Here is an 18,138-nt window from a genome sequence, read left to right on the forward strand (position 1 = left end):
CTTGAATACTTCAATACTCATGACGACGATTTATATTCGAGTATGAGAGGTCAGGATGACATGATAACATTTAAAAAAAACCGGAACCACTAAGAAAAGAACTTGGAAACTGTCAAATTCTCAAAAAGGGGAATCCCATAATTTTAATAAGAAGAACAAAAAAAAATCAATTGGCAAGTTTGATTCAGTCTTAACTCTTAAAAGTCTCGACCAAAAATAATAAATGAAAACATATACTAATATGGTTGGCACTTGAGCATGTATGTGTATGAATCACCCTATAAATTAATTACGTATAAAGTAGTACAGTATAAAACTGCTGTATTGTATTCAATGTTTCACTTTAAGTACAAATATACACGTGGTTTTTTTACCATGTAAAGCCAAATTTACGAACTCTTTCAAATTTTTATTTGTGTTTCTGTTTTTTTTTTTCAGCAGTTTGCTTTCATTTAAGGGCGTTGACTTTTATGTGGCGCGGGTAACATATGTGACTTTTTCTCGCGGCGGAGCTAAATTGCCGTCGATGTTACCGGTGAACAGAAGCAGAGCTCTTTTATCAATCCTGACCCAAACCAAAACGCTACAACATACCCAGCAGGTTCACGCCAAGGTCATAATCCATGGTTTCGAATATGACGTTGTTCTGGGATCCAGTGTCACTAACGCTTATATCCAATCGAATCGTCTCGATTTCGCCACCGCTGCTTTCAATCGAATCCCTTGTCGGAAAGGAATCGGTATTCCTGGAACACGATCCTCTCTGGTTACTCCAAATCCAAGAGTTGTTGTTATAGTGACGTCTTGCTTCTTTACAATCGCATGCGGAGGCATTGTGATGGCGTTGATAGTTTCAATTTGGTGTTCGCGATCAAAGCTTGTGTTGGTTTAGGGGTTTTAGAAAATGGGATGTTGATTCATGGCTTGGCGATGAAGAACGGGTTGGATAAGGATGATTACGTTGCTCCGTCCTTGGTTGAGATGTATGCTCAATTCGGTAATATGGAAAGTGCGCACAAGGTGTTCGACGAAATTACTGTGAGAAACTCAGTTCTTTGGGGAGTTCTGATGAAAGGATATTTGAAATACTCTAAAGACTCAGAAGTGTTTCGTTTGTTTTATCTCATGAGAGACAAAGGTATAACGCTCCATGCGCTTGCATTGATATGTTTGGTAAAAGCTTGTGGGAATGTTTTTGCTGGTAAAGAAGGCAAATCAGTGCATGGATTATCCATTAGAAGGAACTTTCTAGATGAGAGTGATTATTTACAAGCCTCCACTGTAGATATGTATGTGAAATGTAGACTGTTGGATGATGCTCGTAATCTATTTGAAAGGAGTGTTGATAGGAATGTGGTGATGTGGACTACGCTGATATCTGGGTTTGCAAAGTGTGAGAGAGCTGTTGAAGCATTTGATCTGTTTAGGAAGATGCTTAGAGAATTGATACTTCCAAACCAATGTACTTTGGCGGCACTTCTTGTTTCTTGCTCGAGCTTGGGATCTCCAAAGCAGGGGAAGAGTGTTCATGGCTACATGATAAGGAATGAGATTGAAATGGATGCTGTGAATGTTACATCTTTCGTTGATATGTATGCTAGATGCGGGAATATTCAAATGGCTCAGAAGGTTTTTGATGTGATGTCAGAGAAAAATGTGATATCGTGGAGCTCGATGATCAATGCTTTTGGGATAAATGGTCTGTTCGAGGAAGCTCTGGATTGTTTTGATAAAATGAAGTCACAAAACCTAGTTCCCAATTCTGTGACATTTGTTTCACTTTTGTCAGCCTGTAGCCATTCGGGAAATGTCAAAGAAGGATGGAAGCAGTTTGAGTCGATGACAAGAGACTATGGAATTGCGCCAGAGGAAGAACATTATGCGTGCATGGTAGATTTGCTAGGTCGAGCTGGTGAAATTGGGGAAGCTAAGTCATTTATTGAGAATATGCCTGTGAAACCAATGGCCAGTGCTTGGGGAGCTCTTCTGAGTGCTTGTAGAATCCATAAAGAAGTCGACTTAGCAGAAGAAATCGCAGAAAAGCTTTTAACTGTGGAACCCGATAAATCAAGTGTCTACGTCTTGCTTTCTAACATATATGCTGATGCTGGTATGTGGGAGATGGTGGATTGTGTGAGAAGGAAAATGGGCATGAAAGGATATAGAAAACCCATGGGACTATCTGCAACTGAAGTCGGCTAGAAAATTTAGCTATTGATTACTGCAGCATGGTTTTGATGAAGAACCTGTGAAGTATGAAGCACCAGGGCAGACATATGTTGGGAATTACTGTGGGAGTTGGGAAACTTTCCCAATTCAAGCTTCATGCAGTCAACCGTAAAAGAAAACCCATGAAGATTAAGATAAAGACTGTTGAGGAGAGATTGACATTGTACGAGGTGGTTGCTCCGAGTCTAAGTTGCTGTCATAAGATATGTGATATTCTTAGCACAATTGAAGAGGTTCTCTCTATCACTCACAAGGATCTTCGCTTATCCAAAGTTAATTCCTAGCTGTTTTTTTACGCATCCAAAAAACATGTGATTAAGCTAGCGATCAGGAATGTGGTTTATTATTTGGTATGTTGGGAGAATCGATACTTCCAAATTATGTATTTTGACGATCTTTCTTATTTCTTGCTCGAGCTTTGGTATATGCACGAAAAAAATAAAAATAATGGCTACTTCGTTTCTTGCTCTAGTTTAGGAATCATAAACGGACTACAGTGGTCAGTGGGACACCAGAAACAGAGAAAAAGGTAGGAAGGAACACGCGGTTTGCTCACAAGCTCAAAAACCAAGAAACTGAGTTTGTAAAGTTGTTTGATACGATATAGAAGGCAGGTGGACAGTACGAAACTCATGACTTTCTTTGTAAAGTAAACAACATCAAGAAGCAGCTTGAGCACCTTACCAAGCATAAGAACCGAACGATCTGTTCTAGTGCCACAGTTCTTCTCCAGCATTGGAGACCGTTGCAAACAGAGATCGTCAAGGCTCTGCGACCAATCTGTTTCCTATATTCATGAATTTCACTGTGACGAAGAAACTTGAGGAAACAAACCAAATTGTAGTGAGCTCAAGGACCACAAAATCCGCTCTTTAGCAGTGGCCCTGTTTCGGCGTTGGAGGTAGAGCATCATGATCCAAGAATCTCACTGGCATTCCACCTCCAAGACGTAACCTGAAAACCTCATGGTGGCAGTCTGCTTCATTAGAGAACCTGCAAAGACGGCAGTAGTTTTGAAAAGGTGACTTTGGATCTCTGTCTGCTCATGAGATATTGTAGACATTCTCTACATTTTCTAGCTTCAACATATTTTGTACTGGATTATTCTTGCATTGCCAATATATAAATAAGGTATTCACAATTTGTTTCTGGCAAAGATCTCACAGCCTTTTAAACCTTACTTTTATTGAAATCTAGGATACACATTCTACTATTGCGAGTATGCAGTTTGATCTATCTCTTTCCTATTTTCATGTAAAGAAAGCTTTCAGTTATCTGAGAAAGTTTTGGTTTGCACATACCTGAGAGAATACGAAGGCTTAATACTCCAGTCCACGATCGGTCACAGGTATGATTGCCAAATCTCACTATGAGCAAAGAAATGCCTCTGCGGCTCCAAGTGATTGTTTCTATCTGGTTATATGGTCCAACGATTTGTTTAGCTTTTAGTCACTTTAATATACATTCTCAGTTTCCTGAACATATCCAGCTAATCCCATCTGCTCATATATCTCATCAAGCAACAAGAAAACTTCATCTGAAGCTGAGTGAGACTTATCAGCTGCAGCAAACATATGATCTCGTTTATCTATCCGGATCGAACTTGTTCCAGGACATATCTTTTCTATACCCAACTCTTTCATCCTTCCTCTAACCTCTGCAACATCTCTCCACCTGTTTTCTTCTGCATACATGCTAACTAAAAGGAAATAATACCCACTATTCGTTGGCTCCAAAACCATCAGTTTGTTAAACGCAATCTCAGCTATCTCTAGATTCTTGTGAATCCTGCACCCATCAAGCAAGGCCCCCCAGATAACCGCATTTGGTTTAAACTCCATATCTCCAATCAATTCAAGAGCCTCATAGATCAACCCAGCTTTGCTGAACAGATGAACCATACATCCATAATGTTCAACATTAGAGACAATGGAATAGTCATCAATCATGCTATGATATATTCTCCGACCTTCCTCTACAAGACCTGCGTGAGTACACGCAGTTAGAACACTCACGAAAGTGACACTGTTAGGTTTGACTGACTCCGACTTCATCTTGGCAAACATTTTCAGTGCTTCTGGTGCACAACCATGAGCCGCCAGCCCTTCAATGATCGAGTTCCAACAAAAGAGATTCTTTTTTGGCAAATTGAAGAATATCACAAGTGCCCGCTCTAGGCTACCGCATTTAGAATACATATCCACTAGCGCAGAACCAATGTAAACATCAAGAACAAACCTTTTCTGCGCCGTGTACATATGAACCTCCTTACCTATTTCTAGCACACCCAGATGGGCACAAGCTGAAATAACAGTTGACATAGTGACCTCATCAGGAATAATCCCTTCCTCCGTCATTCTGTAGAACACTGCAACTGCTTCACCATATCTCTTGTTGTGCGAGAAACCGTTGATCATAGTGGTCCATGAGATTATATCCTTCACAGGCATCTGATTAAACAATGACTCTGCTAGCACCAGATTGCCTAATTTCGTATATCCATCAATCAAACAGTTCCACGTAGCCACATTCTTCGTCGGCATTAGGTTAGCTAAAGAACTCGCAGATTCCATATCCAAGACCTGGCGATAAGCTGAAACCATCGTAGTCCAAGTAATATCATCTCTTTCAGGCATTTTATCAAACACTTTCCTGGCTTCCCTGATTCTTCCAGAGGCTGAATAAAAACCGATAAGAGTCGTCTGAATTTGAACATGGAACCCAAACCCAAATTTCCAGATGTGCGCCTGAAGTGATTCCCCAAACCCAGAAGCGAAAGCAGAAGCCTTTACCAGTGAAGAGTAAGTGTAGCTAGATGGAGAAACAGAGTCTCTGAGCATACGAACATAGAATTCCAGAGATCGAATCGGGTGGGAACAAGTAACGAAGCCTTTAATCAACGCGTTGTAGACGAAAACATTAGGTGCCTGCATCTGGGTCATGGAGGAAACTGCAAGATCAAGACGGTTAAAGGAAGTGCAAGCGGTGATGAATTGGTTCATTAAGTGACAGTCTTCGTTTTGGCTCATCTTGATCATGGCGGCTAAAGCAGACTCCAGAAGCTTGGGGGTCGAGCATTGCTTGATTAGTTGTAAAATTGGAAGATTTTGGAAGAGGGAAGTTGAGCAACCTCGGAGGAGAAGAAGATGGTGAGAGTGAGCCCGAAGACTACGCACATTAGCCGAAGCGTTCATGTAAGAATTTGAGATTGACGATAAAGATGCAAACTTTGAAATCTTATTTAAAAGGTATCACAAACAAACTCTCTCAGAGAAACAGAGGGTTGCAGTTTTATCTCACAAGATACAAATTGTGCAGTCAAATACTGCAATACTAGAACAAGCCCAAAAAAAGTGACACACACACACTGCACTATACATTCACAAGCTTTTTTTCTTGTCTCTGTTTCATTATGCTAGTCAACCCTTATAGTTGTTGATACATGAAGCCGAGTCCGTATGATTGCAACGAGTTCGCTGTTGCTACCTGTTAATTGTGGCCTTGGGTTGAAATATCTGCACAAGAGACCACAAGATGTCCATCCTATGCATTACTTTGTTGTTTTGGCCCTGCCAATTCATTAAGAGTATCCAGTTATTAGATGTGATGTAGCAATACCGTGATCAAGAAAAACTTCAAGAGCATATTTTGTTTGTTTTCTATCGGGATTTCAAACAAAAATAAAGTTGTTTGGTTCCGTGTTCAAAATAATCCAATGGATGAGTATTCAGATTCTCCAAGTGTTGGCCTCTAATTCATGAGGTGTGTGACCTTATTATAGTAGAGAACAGTTCTAACCTATTCCCAAATACGTACCTCCACTACAAAACATATCCATGTTTTCTCGCCTTGTTTCTCTGTGATGCCTCTGAGGATGATTAGTTCCAAGCTCCTTATCAGGTTTGCTATCTCCAGAAAGTGGCTACATTCTTCGCATAACATCTATTCAACATCCAAAACACACTCAAGCAATGAATTGCATACACACGCAAAATTCAGGATCATAAATGCAGAGTTTGCCTGTGGTTCTGCCGAAGTGCTTCAAAAACATGAAAAAGGTCATGACAAAAAAAGGCACACCTCGATAAGCATTACTCCTTCTTTGTCCAGATTCTCCACCATGATTGAGCACACTTGAAGATGGCCCCCAATCTCTACTGCCCAGCTCGAACCTTGTTCAGTGCTAGATGATCCTAGGGTGCTGGTATCCTTGTATTGCTTCTGCAACTTCAAATTTATAAACTTTTCAGAAAACTTCACAACCAAATTCGATAATTAATCATGAATAACCGGATATGTCCCTTCACAAACCATGGAGAATATAAAGCAACTTTTCTTGGGAAGACGAGAAATTGTCAAGACACCTGAGTTTTCTTACCTTTGAACTTGCACTTTTACTGAGCTTGTCAGCATGCTTAGAGACATTCTGCAGAAAGAGCATGTGCTTGATCGTGTACTCTAGCAAAGAATCAATACTGCACTGTAAAATATAACAACATTGTTAGGAAATAGCAGAACAAAATATACAATTTATGACACCAACTGCATGAGTGCCGTCAATCACATTGCTTTGAATAGAAAAAAATCACCTTAGATCCATTAGGCACAAGCTCCCTTAGTTCTTTGATACGATCCTGAATAAGTTGCCTGTCCCTTGGACGAGGCCGAGAACTTTCACCAGGTTTAGCTCTCTTTTTGTTCTTCTTGGGAGTTTCCAGGGAAGTAGGAAACTGGTCGCTGGAGGAACTGAGACATGTCGATGAAAACCCAATGGAAGAAAATGCCCCACAGATATTTGATGGATTCTGTTGGATATGCCCCTCTGCTAGAGACGGCTGGCTAGTCACACTATCAACTGGGCTAACAATACTATGCTTTTTATGACCAAAAGGTACTGCCTCTGCCATTTCAGCAGTTGTAAGCAATGACTGCATCGACCTGCTTGATGATATTTCACGACTTACATTACCATCACCATAACTCATATTAGTAACCACAGCATCTAGAAGATTCTCAGGGCTGGAGTCGAATGTCAGGTGACTATGGCTCAAATCATTTGTTCGTCTTATAGCTTCAGCAGATTCAAACTTTGCTAGCTCCTCATAACCAGTGCTCGTTTTACTGAAAGCAGGCCCTAATGCCTCCAACAGCTCACTGCCAGAAAAAGAAGACAAAGATGCAGTTAAAGCATCCAACTGACTTGACTCAATTGTCTTCTCCTGCCTATATTCTGTGTCTTTTACATATGTACTTCCTTGGCACTCAGATGGTTGGAAAACCTCATTTTGATGAGAAGAATATGTAACTGAATCGTGTTGTGGATATGATGGACCTGCTTTTAGCCTATCAGTCTCCATTGCAAAAGAAGATGAGCCTGCACTATTACGCACATGATTCTTCGAGTACTGTTGGAAATTAGGACCTGATTCTCTTGAGTATCGGTATCCACCAGTTTCCTCATCATAATTTACCTTACCCATATCATGTATACCCACTTGATTCACGTGTTTAGTATCAACCGCGTCAACTAAAAAACCACTAGTAACACAATCATTTCTTCCAAACATGGAAGGTTGGACTGCTTCAACCCCACCAATTACTTGAGCAGTCCTCCCCATCTGAAAATATGATGGAGTGAAATTGTATGGGAGGTCGTCACTTCGATTACTTGTGTTTTGAGATACAATATTTAACCCTTCCACATCCATAGCTTTGTCAAATTCTCCTGAGAAATCAGGGAATGCCTCATGTAAGCATTTGGAAGATATTTTTGGCTGCAGCAAAATTATACAACGCATCATGGTTATACTCAGCAATACAATTGGGGTCAGAGGCGATAAACAAAACCAAAGAACCTCTCTTCCATTTTTGTACGAACATAACTAGAACTACAGACAAACATGAAATTATATTTGCATGAGAGAGATCATTACCAGATCCGAAGGAATATCATTGTCACATCGCATTAAATTTGACGCATGGTTTGCCAGTGGATCCTTGAGAGCCAAAAACAAACGCCTGATATGAGTCACCAAAGCCGGGTCTTCATCAACCTGTTCAAATGTATGTATTTTTCAGTGGGAAAGCTTTCTTTCTGCCTACTATTATTGTATAAGCTACTCTGAACACAGTATACGGTTAAAACATCTAACTTACATTACACAAAGAGCCAAGCTGCACAACTCCACAAGAACCAACAGCTACTATAAGAATAGTCTGCAGAGAATGAATTAAAAAAAAACTTGAAATGCAAACTTTTAGGAAAACAAAATTTCTTGTCAAACGGATCAAAAACAAATAGATGAACGTAGAAATAATTAATCTAATTAGAAATCTCTAATCTAATTAGAAATACCAACAAAAATTCAACAACAAGAATATCTTAGGATATAGATAACAATATGCAATTGATAAGTACCTTGATTCCAGCAGAAATTTGACTCTCCCAACCGTTGTGAACCTAAAGAAAAAACATTACTTTTAGACAAGAAGTTGCCACAAAAATAGATTCTCAAACACAAAGTACATATTTCCCAACCTGAAGTGTCGAGTGAGTGTCGTCCAAATATTCAGAGAAGATCCATTGATGTTGTCCAGAGATTGCCACTTGTCCTACAATCCTATAACAATGGAGAGATACGAATGAAGATGTTAGCATCATTAAGTAAAACTCAATCATCAAAACGAATTAACATGTGATGTTCCTGTTAAAAGAGTAAGTAACTACATTAATGTCAGACTGTGGTACAACATCAACAACAGATCTCAAAGTAAATGAAGATAACAAGAGTATTAACAAGCACAGTTCATCAGCAAGCAAATTTTCCTTACCCTTCACCAAGAGAGTGTACATGATATGACATCTTAGCTACAGCTAACCCAAGGGGGTCATGTGCGTAGGGGCCTGCATGCAGGTTCCCCGGCATCAAACAGCGCTCATGATTAACATAGTACACATCGTCCAAAGTAAGCACCCTGCAAATATTTTAATAGTCCATAAGTGAGAAACTTCTACTTGTCTTCTAGAAATAAAAGTTATATGTTCATCCTCAGATGTACTAAGTTCTCCATAACTGTGATAGAGACTGATTTTGCAAAAGCACATATTTAAAAAGCCCCCCGTCTAGTGCATGTATGCCTTTACAATTCCATGAGAGTACGCAGATAAGTAAACTAACTAAACAATGAAAGCTACCGTAACTATAAGGTTCCGAAAGTTCCTCTACATTCAACCAAATTTACAAACATATTGACTCCTCTAAAAGCAACCAGACCAATCTTAAACCAAGCAGAACCAAGAAACATCACATATCTCCACGGATAAACAGTAAAGCAAAAAACTTTTGGAGGACTTACATTGGAGAGCGATGGTTGAGTTTCCAGAACACGGCATAGTTCCAATCCGAGTTGGAGCAGAGGCTCCTCAGTATCTGTTGTAAGGTAGAACCCATCTAAACCACCACCCGTGACCACTAAAACTCAAAATCACCCCTCTTAAAACGCTTAAAACCAAAATCGTCAAGGGTCCTAAACCCTGATTCTTTATCAATCCGACAAGAGAATCTGTGTCTAAACAAAAAATAAAAGCCCTCTTTTTTTTTTTTGTTGGTGCTGCCTATAGATGAGCAACGAATCTACTAACTACCTCTGTATGAACCTCTTCCAGCTTGTTCTCTTCGCAAACCAGCTCTCGGGTTTATTGGTGGACCTACTTCTCCCAGTGAATATTGCCTAGTGCCCATTCCTCTCCCAAACATAAAACAACCCTAGCTCGCTCCAACAAGAAATTGAGATCGAAGAAGAAGAAGAAGATGAAACAGAACCAGAGTCTAGCTTATGTCATGAGACATTGATCCTTTATCTAAAGATGATGATGATACGCTCTGAATCTGCATCTATAAAAAAAAAAGCTCTATAAAGTTGGAATCTTCGTCGAGAAATCCACCGGTGAAAGATAAACTCTTTCTGAGTAGGAAGAAGAACTGAGTGAGAGAGAGAGAGAGAGAGAGAGAAACGCAGTGAGTTGAGTTGCTAAAAAAAGACACCTCCTTTTTTTTTAAAGGGGAGCGTTGAAGAAGAAGAAGAAATTGATGGTCAGAGCAACAGGGCTCATGTTAGCATCCGGCGAAATATGTCAGAGTTATCGTGCGCTGGGCTAGCTGCGTATGTTAAACCCTAGGGTAGTAGTCGGGGGTGTCCCAATTAAAAACAAGCATGGGATTAATATTATGTGGGGAAAAACATTCGAGTAATATATCATCTCTAATGGCCAGCAAAATCATTCACCAAGTGAATTTTTGTTCCTTGTAACTTTATTCTACTTTTTTTTTTTTTTAGTCTTAATCATATACTTATATAATTACACAATGTTTTCCAGAATTTTGCTTTGCAAGTACTTAATTACATGATTTTTTTTTAATATAATGCGTCTATTCTATATATGTTGATCTGATCTGTTATGTACTTATGTGTATGGTTCGTTCTCCAAGCACATTAAAAAAAGAAAAAGAAAAAAAAAGAAAAGAGAATGTGTGATGGGATTGTGGTCCATACCAAAATCTATGGAAATAATGATTATTGGCATTTCAAAGATAAAAATCATATACTCTCCAAACAAAAATTCCATTTGTGTTTCCCCTCTCTCACACTTATTTGTCTAATCATGGTGTTGTTGCTCCTCTTCGGCTGGTTGACGACATATCTAATGACAAATAAATGGTCAAAGTTGTGAGTCAGTAAAGTGTAACCCTAAAATATAACAAGATCTTTTTTTGCTTCAAGTCTATATATGTATTCCGTTAGTCGTAAATGTTGGGGAAGTTGTTATAAAAAAAAGAGAGAGAAGTAGGTGAATGATAGAGGAGGTGCGATTGTGAAATTATTAATTAACAAGTGTAACAAGAAAAGAAGCCTCACCTTTCGCTTTCAGTTTCACACTTCTTTGTTTGACATTTTGGACTTGAGCACATCCCATTTTTCCTTTTTCTTTTTTTTCTTTTATCCTTTACCAATGATGTATATCACTCATTTCTTAATTCTTTTTTGTGTAGTGTATACCGTCAGAAATAAGAGAGAAGGGGAAAAAGGAAACCGAAAGTTGTATTGCTTTTACTATTGAAAATTATAATTTCTCCTTTTCTGCATGTTTTTGTGGACGAAGCCCCCAGTACATTTATGATTCAGGTCTCGTCATATGGAAGAAAGCTATAGATTATATAACTTCTTCTTTTGTCAACATTATATTAAAACTTTTATAGTGTTTATAATTAACATGAGAATAACATAAGAAAACAAGAAAAAAAAAGAAGTGAAAATACTAAATTATTTATTGTTTTTATTTAAAAGAATTTATCAAATCCAAACTTAAATTGGTTACTAGTTAGAAGTTTACATAATAAGAAGCCCATCGATACCACTACTTCATCTCATTTAAAGATTAGTCCATAAAGTTAATGTTGGAAAATAAATAGGCCCAATACATGCCCAATCTAAATTTTCCCTTTTGTTTATTCAGGCCCACGGAAACTTTGGAATATATATGAAGGAAGCTTAGCTTTTATTGCGCTTTCGACTTGTTTCCAAGATCACCCACAAATCAATTTATAATTTTACAATAACGGATTAAATTAATTATTTGATAAGATTAATGGTTTAACTTATTATATAAGTGATTTGGCAGAAAACTTGCCAAATCACTATCTAATTCTTTCGTTATTGATGAATTCAGATTGAATTTAGATGGAAAACATATGTGTTCAATTTTTCATAATACTAAATTAGTTTTACTATACTATTATTAATCTTAAGTCTTTTGGTAGTGTTTAGATAAACCCGTTAGCTTTAATTTCTTGTATCTCATTAAAACAATGAAACGTAAATTTTCAGAAGATATCTATAAACAGGTTACAGGCTTTTATACTAGAAAACCTTGTTGAATTTTCTAAATTACTGGGTTACTTAATTTTTTTTTTGTTAAAAGGCAAAAAATGATTTACCACCAGCCTACGATATAGTAACTAGGGTTACTTAATTTTGAAGCATAAGTATACTAGTTAACTATTATCTTTAAGTGCGACCAGATAGATAACAAGCAGCTGGAATATTTTGGAGGCACCACCTTCAGAACCATCCCTAAATTATTGTCACTGGCGTCTAACGAACGATCAACGGATACAGTTGAAGGGAGACATTATAATATCTATATGGCTGTTAAAGCTATGTTTCAGTATGCGGCTATATATAATATATACAATAATTTATGTTATGTATTAATAATGCATCCGTTGCACTCATATAGAAAGGGGCAAATAAAAAGAAGAAACAAGCTTTCAGTTTTTATCGTGTGTGGCGACTAAATCATGCCCATATTAATAAGCACGTGTCGAAATTGAAGATGCATGCACTTTCTTGCATTCAAATGAAGGATAAAATAGAAGTCCATGTTCAGAAGATTCTATATTTTGTCCAAAAATAAACTTATTAGTCTGTCCACAAGTTTCATCAGTTTAATTCATACTTTATCTGGAAATAAATTAAAATACATTATTCTAAAACTCAAACTATATACCATACGTTCTTTATATATAGCAGGAAAAGTGGATTACTCAAAATAAACTAAAACTTTTTCCTTTTCAACAGCTAATTTTCTTCAAATCATTAGTTATATAAAATAATCAAATTTGAAAGTGTAGATTTAGGAACATAGATGCATGCTCTCTTTGACCAAACAGAAGAAAAAAAAAGATGCATGCTCTCTTTAGTTAGTTGAGTTTAGAGTGTTGCTGGTTTTGGAAAGATCAGCCTTTTCTCATAAATAGAATGTTTTAACAGAAATCCGGTAAAAAAAAATAATCATTTGATGCCAACAAAATATCAATAGATTCCAAAAAAAAGAAAATTAAACAAGCAAAAAAATTTATACGAAAAAAACCTCAATCGCTTTCCCTTTAGCAAGTTGAGCCATTATTATATATAGAATACTATACCAACTACTAGATTTGTTTTAATAATTCGCAATCAGAAATTATATTATTGATGATGTGTAGGGTTATTGAATAGCATGCATGTCTTGGATTTTCTTGGTCGCGAAGAGAAAAAAAAAGTTTTTGACCATCACATGAATTTAATATCCCCAAAAAAAAATTTGGGTTTACCTTTGACCCTAGCAGACTAGGAGAGGAGGCTCGAACAAAAAGTAAGATTACAAAATAAAAAGAGAAGAGTGTGCATGCACCCGTCTCTCTTGTGCTACAGGTTTATTATTGTATTTTCAAGTTGCGCGATATTAGCCAGTTATATTTCAATGGTCCACCACTAATAGGATCATCCCACTAAATTAGTTTTTTTTTTCCACCTAAATCTTGATATAATCACTTTATTAGTTTGGTAGATCCTATTAAACTTTTCATAATTATCTTTCTAAACCTTACTACTTTTTATAAGTATCACATATTTAGTCCCCTAAATTTCTTATTAATCCTGAATTGATTGAATTCGAATATGCCTTCCCGCAAATTTGATGCTCGCCCATCGGATATGGACCAAAACTCTAGGAGACCAATTACGTACGGTAAATGGTTTACATGTAAATAAACTAAATTCAAACCCTAGTTGTATTAACAACCATTATAATATATATATTCTTTTTTTGGGAAATTACTTACATGGTCTAATTATTATATTGTTTAAATATATATACATGTTGACGAAGTCACATGTGAGGATGAAAAGAAAGATTTTCTTTACGTGATCACGAAAAAAGTTTCCAATGTGGCAAGAAAAAGTTTTCTTTTTGTTCGTCAATTCGATTGCTCCACGCTTCCAGCCCATGTGTATTATATAAAAAAAGGACAGTTAAAATTATTTGGTTGTCGAAGAAAGTGATTATACGTTGGCCTTAATGTTGTTATTATTCTCTTTTGTAGTATCAATATAGAAAAACTTTTCTAACAAAAACAATGAAAAATCTTTACAAAAAATATATATATATATATATATATATATCGACCATCCAAAATATTGTTATGTACAAATAATTTTAAAACAAAAGTTAAGAGCATGTAGGCTGCATAGCTCCAACAGAATATAGCAATTTTGTTTGTGATAATGATATGACATTGTATGAACTACGAAGGGGTATGCACTTGGACATTTGAGTCAATATCAATCTAGTTTATTTGGAGTAAAACTTAGAATATCCCTATTATTTTTCTCCCTTCTTGCCGTACGTCCAACAATTTATTACTCTGCAAACTATTTCATGGCTTAATTTATTCCCACGAATGTTTAACAAAAAGGAAAAGTAATTGAATTTTATTGTACGTTAGTATGAAATTGTATGATTCGTTCTCAGATAATTTTAGATTCAGCAAATGTTTCCACGTTTTCTAGAATTATTGTAGTAGCTACCATCTTCTCAGTTTCAATCCAAGATATTTGATTTTTTTCCTCAATTTAATCTTGTAAATCACGGCCGTAATTGTTTTTTTTCATTCTATATACACATTAACACATAATCTGGTTGATGAAATGAAGATCAACAAATAGCTATTACTCGCAGGGAGGGAGGGAGGGACCAAGCACGAGTTAATAATTAACACTCTAGCGTAGGCTAAAAACTTCCAAAGAATCCAAAGCGAATTGTCGCCGAGTGGTCTAGGCTTCGAATTCGAACCTTCTTATTACCGTAAATTTATCGGTCCTTCAAGTTGCATCCAAGACGACCCCACATTTGGTCCAATCAATCCTTTCTGATGGTATGCTCATCTTTCTAGGTTTCTACTTCGTAAATTATCATGCAATCAAATTCAATGTAATCTTCTTTTCTTTTTTCAACTGAAAGGCTTCATAATTTCTCATTTATTGACAAACGTTTGTAATATTTTCTTAAACAAATGAGATGTCTAACGTAAAAAAACATGCACAAAGCGTCTTAATAAAACTTAAATGCCATGGCATGATTCTTTTTTGTTCCATAACTTTTGTGTTAGGGAGGATAGCATATTAAATGCTTCAATTTAGAACTAGTCATGACAATGTTAAAAACAAAACAAAAAGCAAGATTGTTAGTAGTAGTACACGTTAAGTTTGACTATTTTATTACACATTTTGTATTTCTATTTTATTTTGTCACAAATTTTTTTAACATTACTAAAGCAGTACTAATTTTGTAGGTGATAATGCATGGAGATCGCGTATATGTGTGGACACCAAAAGATAAAGGGACAAGTCATAACAAGTGTTGAAAATACTTTTCTACCAGCAATTATAGTGAAACAGAAGCTTTGGCCTTGTGTAGATTATATACGTAAATGTTGTAGAACTAGTTAAGGCTCCAATTATAGAGGTGGCGGCGATAAAACCTCAGCCAATTCAACTTATTGATCGTGTATGAAGCCAAAAAAACATCAAGTCAATTTCGTGAAGCGATTAATATTATTATGTTATGTCGTAGTCAATCTTTAAGCCGTAGCTAACATGACTATATACTATTCAACAAAACATTTTACCAAAATATTTTTTCATTTTGTTTTGTTTTTTATTCTTCATTTTTTAGTTCTCTCATTAGCTTGATTCTGATTACTATAGGCTCTACATCATAGAATGAATAATTGTACTATATACAAAAATGGTGATCAAAGTTTCAGTATAACTCAATGATTATTTATTCCTTACATATCCAGTCATGTACAGATCATTCATCAAGGCTTTATTTAAGTTACGTTGTACTAGCAGTTTTATGGTGCACCGTGAATGATACTAGAAACGTGTGTGAAAAACAAAATAATAACAATGCATTATATAAATAAATAAAACTATGCATGTTAAGACGTTGAAAAAACATTAGTTGTTCTTGGCTTTTAGTCGCATGTTTGACCCATTTAGCCGCATATTTTCTAATCATTATTGTCTGTTAAAAAACATACTTACAATTTAAACTTTTTCAAAGAGTTGTGATGGTAGCATCTATTTTTACTCTGCAATGCCATCCATATAAACGATTAAGCCGCATTTTTCGAATCTTAAAACCTTTTCAATTGTTGTTAATTTGTGATGCAATGTTGTATCAACGATTTAACCATTTAAGATACAATGTAGCAGTGTTTCTTTCATTAAAAATTCAACCTTCATAAATATGCAGTTCAATCTATTTTTACAGTTTCTTTTTGTAGATTGAAGTTCAATCAAAACAGGGAAGAAAAAAAAAACCTCTAACCAAATCAAATTTACTTTGACAAACAAAAATTCTACGTGACAAACAAAAAAAACCTCTAACCAATTATTTTCGAAACCTTCAAATCTCTAATACAGCAGATTTTAGTTAAACAGCAAGAAGTCTTCAATACATGATAAAGTTGATTTTACATTCTTTTGGTACTTTAAGGAGTTTCAAAAAAATAATCTTAAACAGCAACTCTAGTAACGACCGGCCGAGAGATGTTCATGTTTGTTTGTATCTTTGTATTGTACATGAAGGCCAACGTGTCATTTACTTGTGCTGCTCTCATCTATTTTGTCGGAAACACGCCGCCGTACGTCATACCCTCAAACTTGGCTTGTCCCACGTGGAACATTTCACCCACTTCTGTGTATCTCATTCTCATATACAACAATTATCTAGATAGATCCTATTTCGTATTACCCGGCCCTCTCTCTCGTTCTTTTATATTATTCAGCACCAATTATCTTTTTGCCGGCCCCATTTTGCATTTTTATGATAAATGGTGATAGAGCATTCGGAGGCAGCCTAATTGTCATATTGGACCCAATTGAAATAAAATATATATTAAAATATTAATATTTTGAATAATAGCCCCTAAATTCAAATATCTACTCGGTTCATGTCTCTCGCTATATATATTTCCCAAACTTATTGCCACTGAAGAAATATGTCACAATAAGAAAACCGTTAAGAAAAAAGATTGAAAATGGAATCTCAAGCTTCCTTCTTAAGTGGAGAGTTTTCTCCGGAGAACTCTTCTTCAAGCTCATGGAGCTCACAAGAATCATTCTTGTGGGAAGAGAGTTTCTTACATCAATCATTTGATCAATCCTTCCTTTTATCTAGTACCCCTACTTACTACTCTGATGACTTTCTCACATTTGGATCATCAATCATCAAAGAAGAAGAAGGAGCGACCATAACAGCCGAGGAGGAGGAGGAGGAGAAGTCATACAGAGGAGTGAGGAAACGGCCGTGGGGGAAGTATGCGGCCGAGATAAGAGACTCAACGAGGAAAGGGATAAGAGTATGGCTCGGGACGTTTGATACCGCGGAGGAGGCGGCTCTCGCTTATGATCAGGCGGCTTTCGCTTTGAAAGGCAGCCTTGCAGTACTCAATTTCCCCGTGGACGTCGTTAAAGAGTCTCTCCGGAAGATGGAGAATGTGAATCTTAACGATGGAGAGTCTCCGGTGATAACCTTGAAGAGAAAACACTCCATGAGAAACCGGCCTAGAGGAAAGAAGAAATCTTCTTCTTCGTTGTTGACATCTTCTCCTTCTTCTTCCTCCAACTCCTCTTCTTCTTCTTCTTCTTCTTTGTCTTCAAGAAGTAGAAAACAGAGTGTTGATACGACGCAACAAGAAAGTAATACAACACTTGTAGTTCTTGAGGATTTAGGTGCTGAATACTTAGAAGAGCTAATGAGATCATGTTCATGATCTTGATCAATTTTATTGTAATTTGAGTGAGCTCTGTCTTTTATTTATTTATATAGTTTTCTCTATAATTTTATCCGATGAAAGAGATGTGATGGCGATGTTGGAAGTGTATTAGACGTCAAGTCTTGCGGAAAATCATGTATCATGTAATATATGTACATCTCTCTTTACCGTAATGCTTATTTTCTTAATATTTATTTTATTCAATATTTTCTACGAAAACTGATCCGACGATTTTATAATATAA

At 36.5% G+C, this 18,138-nt stretch overlaps 3 protein-coding genes and 1 pseudogene across 5 annotated transcripts; 2 read left to right on the forward strand and 2 right to left on the reverse strand.

Annotated features, from left to right (window-relative positions):
- Positions 1-414: 414 nt before the first annotated feature.
- Positions 415-2,674, forward strand: LOC104739167 (pentatricopeptide repeat-containing protein At1g06140, mitochondrial). Its single transcript, XM_010459432.3, is given in 2 exon segments — positions 415-722; positions 725-2,674. Coding segments are annotated over 2 exon segments (1,674 nt in total). The 5' UTR covers positions 415-526; the 3' UTR covers positions 2,203-2,674.
- On the reverse strand, positions 2,669-5,433 carry LOC109125009 (pentatricopeptide repeat-containing protein At1g06143-like). Its single transcript, XM_019236268.2, has 2 exons — positions 3,531-5,433; positions 2,669-3,222 (listed from the first exon to the last, which is right to left on the reverse strand). The coding sequence occupies exon 1, from the start codon at positions 5,421-5,423 to the stop codon at positions 3,684-3,686; it is 1,740 nt and encodes a 579-aa protein (XP_019091813.2). The 5' UTR covers positions 5,424-5,433; the 3' UTR covers positions 2,669-3,222; positions 3,531-3,683.
- A 13-nt stretch (positions 5,434-5,446) lies between these two features.
- LOC104739166 (transcription factor EMB1444) lies at positions 5,447-10,516 on the reverse strand. 2 transcript variants are annotated; one of them, XM_019236266.2, is made up of 11 exons: positions 9,586-10,516; positions 9,061-9,204; positions 8,768-8,849; positions 8,648-8,689; positions 8,386-8,445; positions 8,163-8,282; positions 6,819-8,003; positions 6,608-6,709; positions 6,310-6,456; positions 6,046-6,171; positions 5,447-5,798 (listed from the first exon to the last, which is right to left on the reverse strand). In XM_019236266.2, exons 1-11 carry the CDS (start codon positions 9,678-9,680, stop codon positions 5,712-5,714), a joined length of 2,190 nt encoding a protein of 729 aa, XP_019091811.2. In that variant the 5' UTR covers positions 9,681-10,516; the 3' UTR covers positions 5,447-5,711. The 2 variants fall into 2 exon arrangements, with proteins under 2 accessions (XP_019091811.2, XP_019091812.2); XM_019236267.2 differs by having other exon boundaries at positions 6,310-6,450; positions 9,586-10,451.
- A 6,553-nt stretch (positions 10,517-17,069) lies between these two features.
- LOC104739168 (ethylene-responsive transcription factor ERF094 pseudogene) lies at positions 17,070-18,093 on the forward strand (annotated as a pseudogene). Its single transcript, XR_015579906.1, has one exon. The product of XR_015579906.1 is annotated as an ethylene-responsive transcription factor ERF094 pseudogene (transcript).
- The last annotated feature ends 45 nt before the right edge of the window (positions 18,094-18,138 follow it).

This window comes from Camelina sativa, chromosome 14 (assembly GCF_030686135.1).
Source record: "Camelina sativa cultivar CO46 ecotype springtype chromosome 14, ASM3068613v1".
In the NCBI taxonomy this organism is placed as follows: Eukaryota; Viridiplantae; Streptophyta; class Magnoliopsida; order Brassicales; family Brassicaceae; genus Camelina; species Camelina sativa.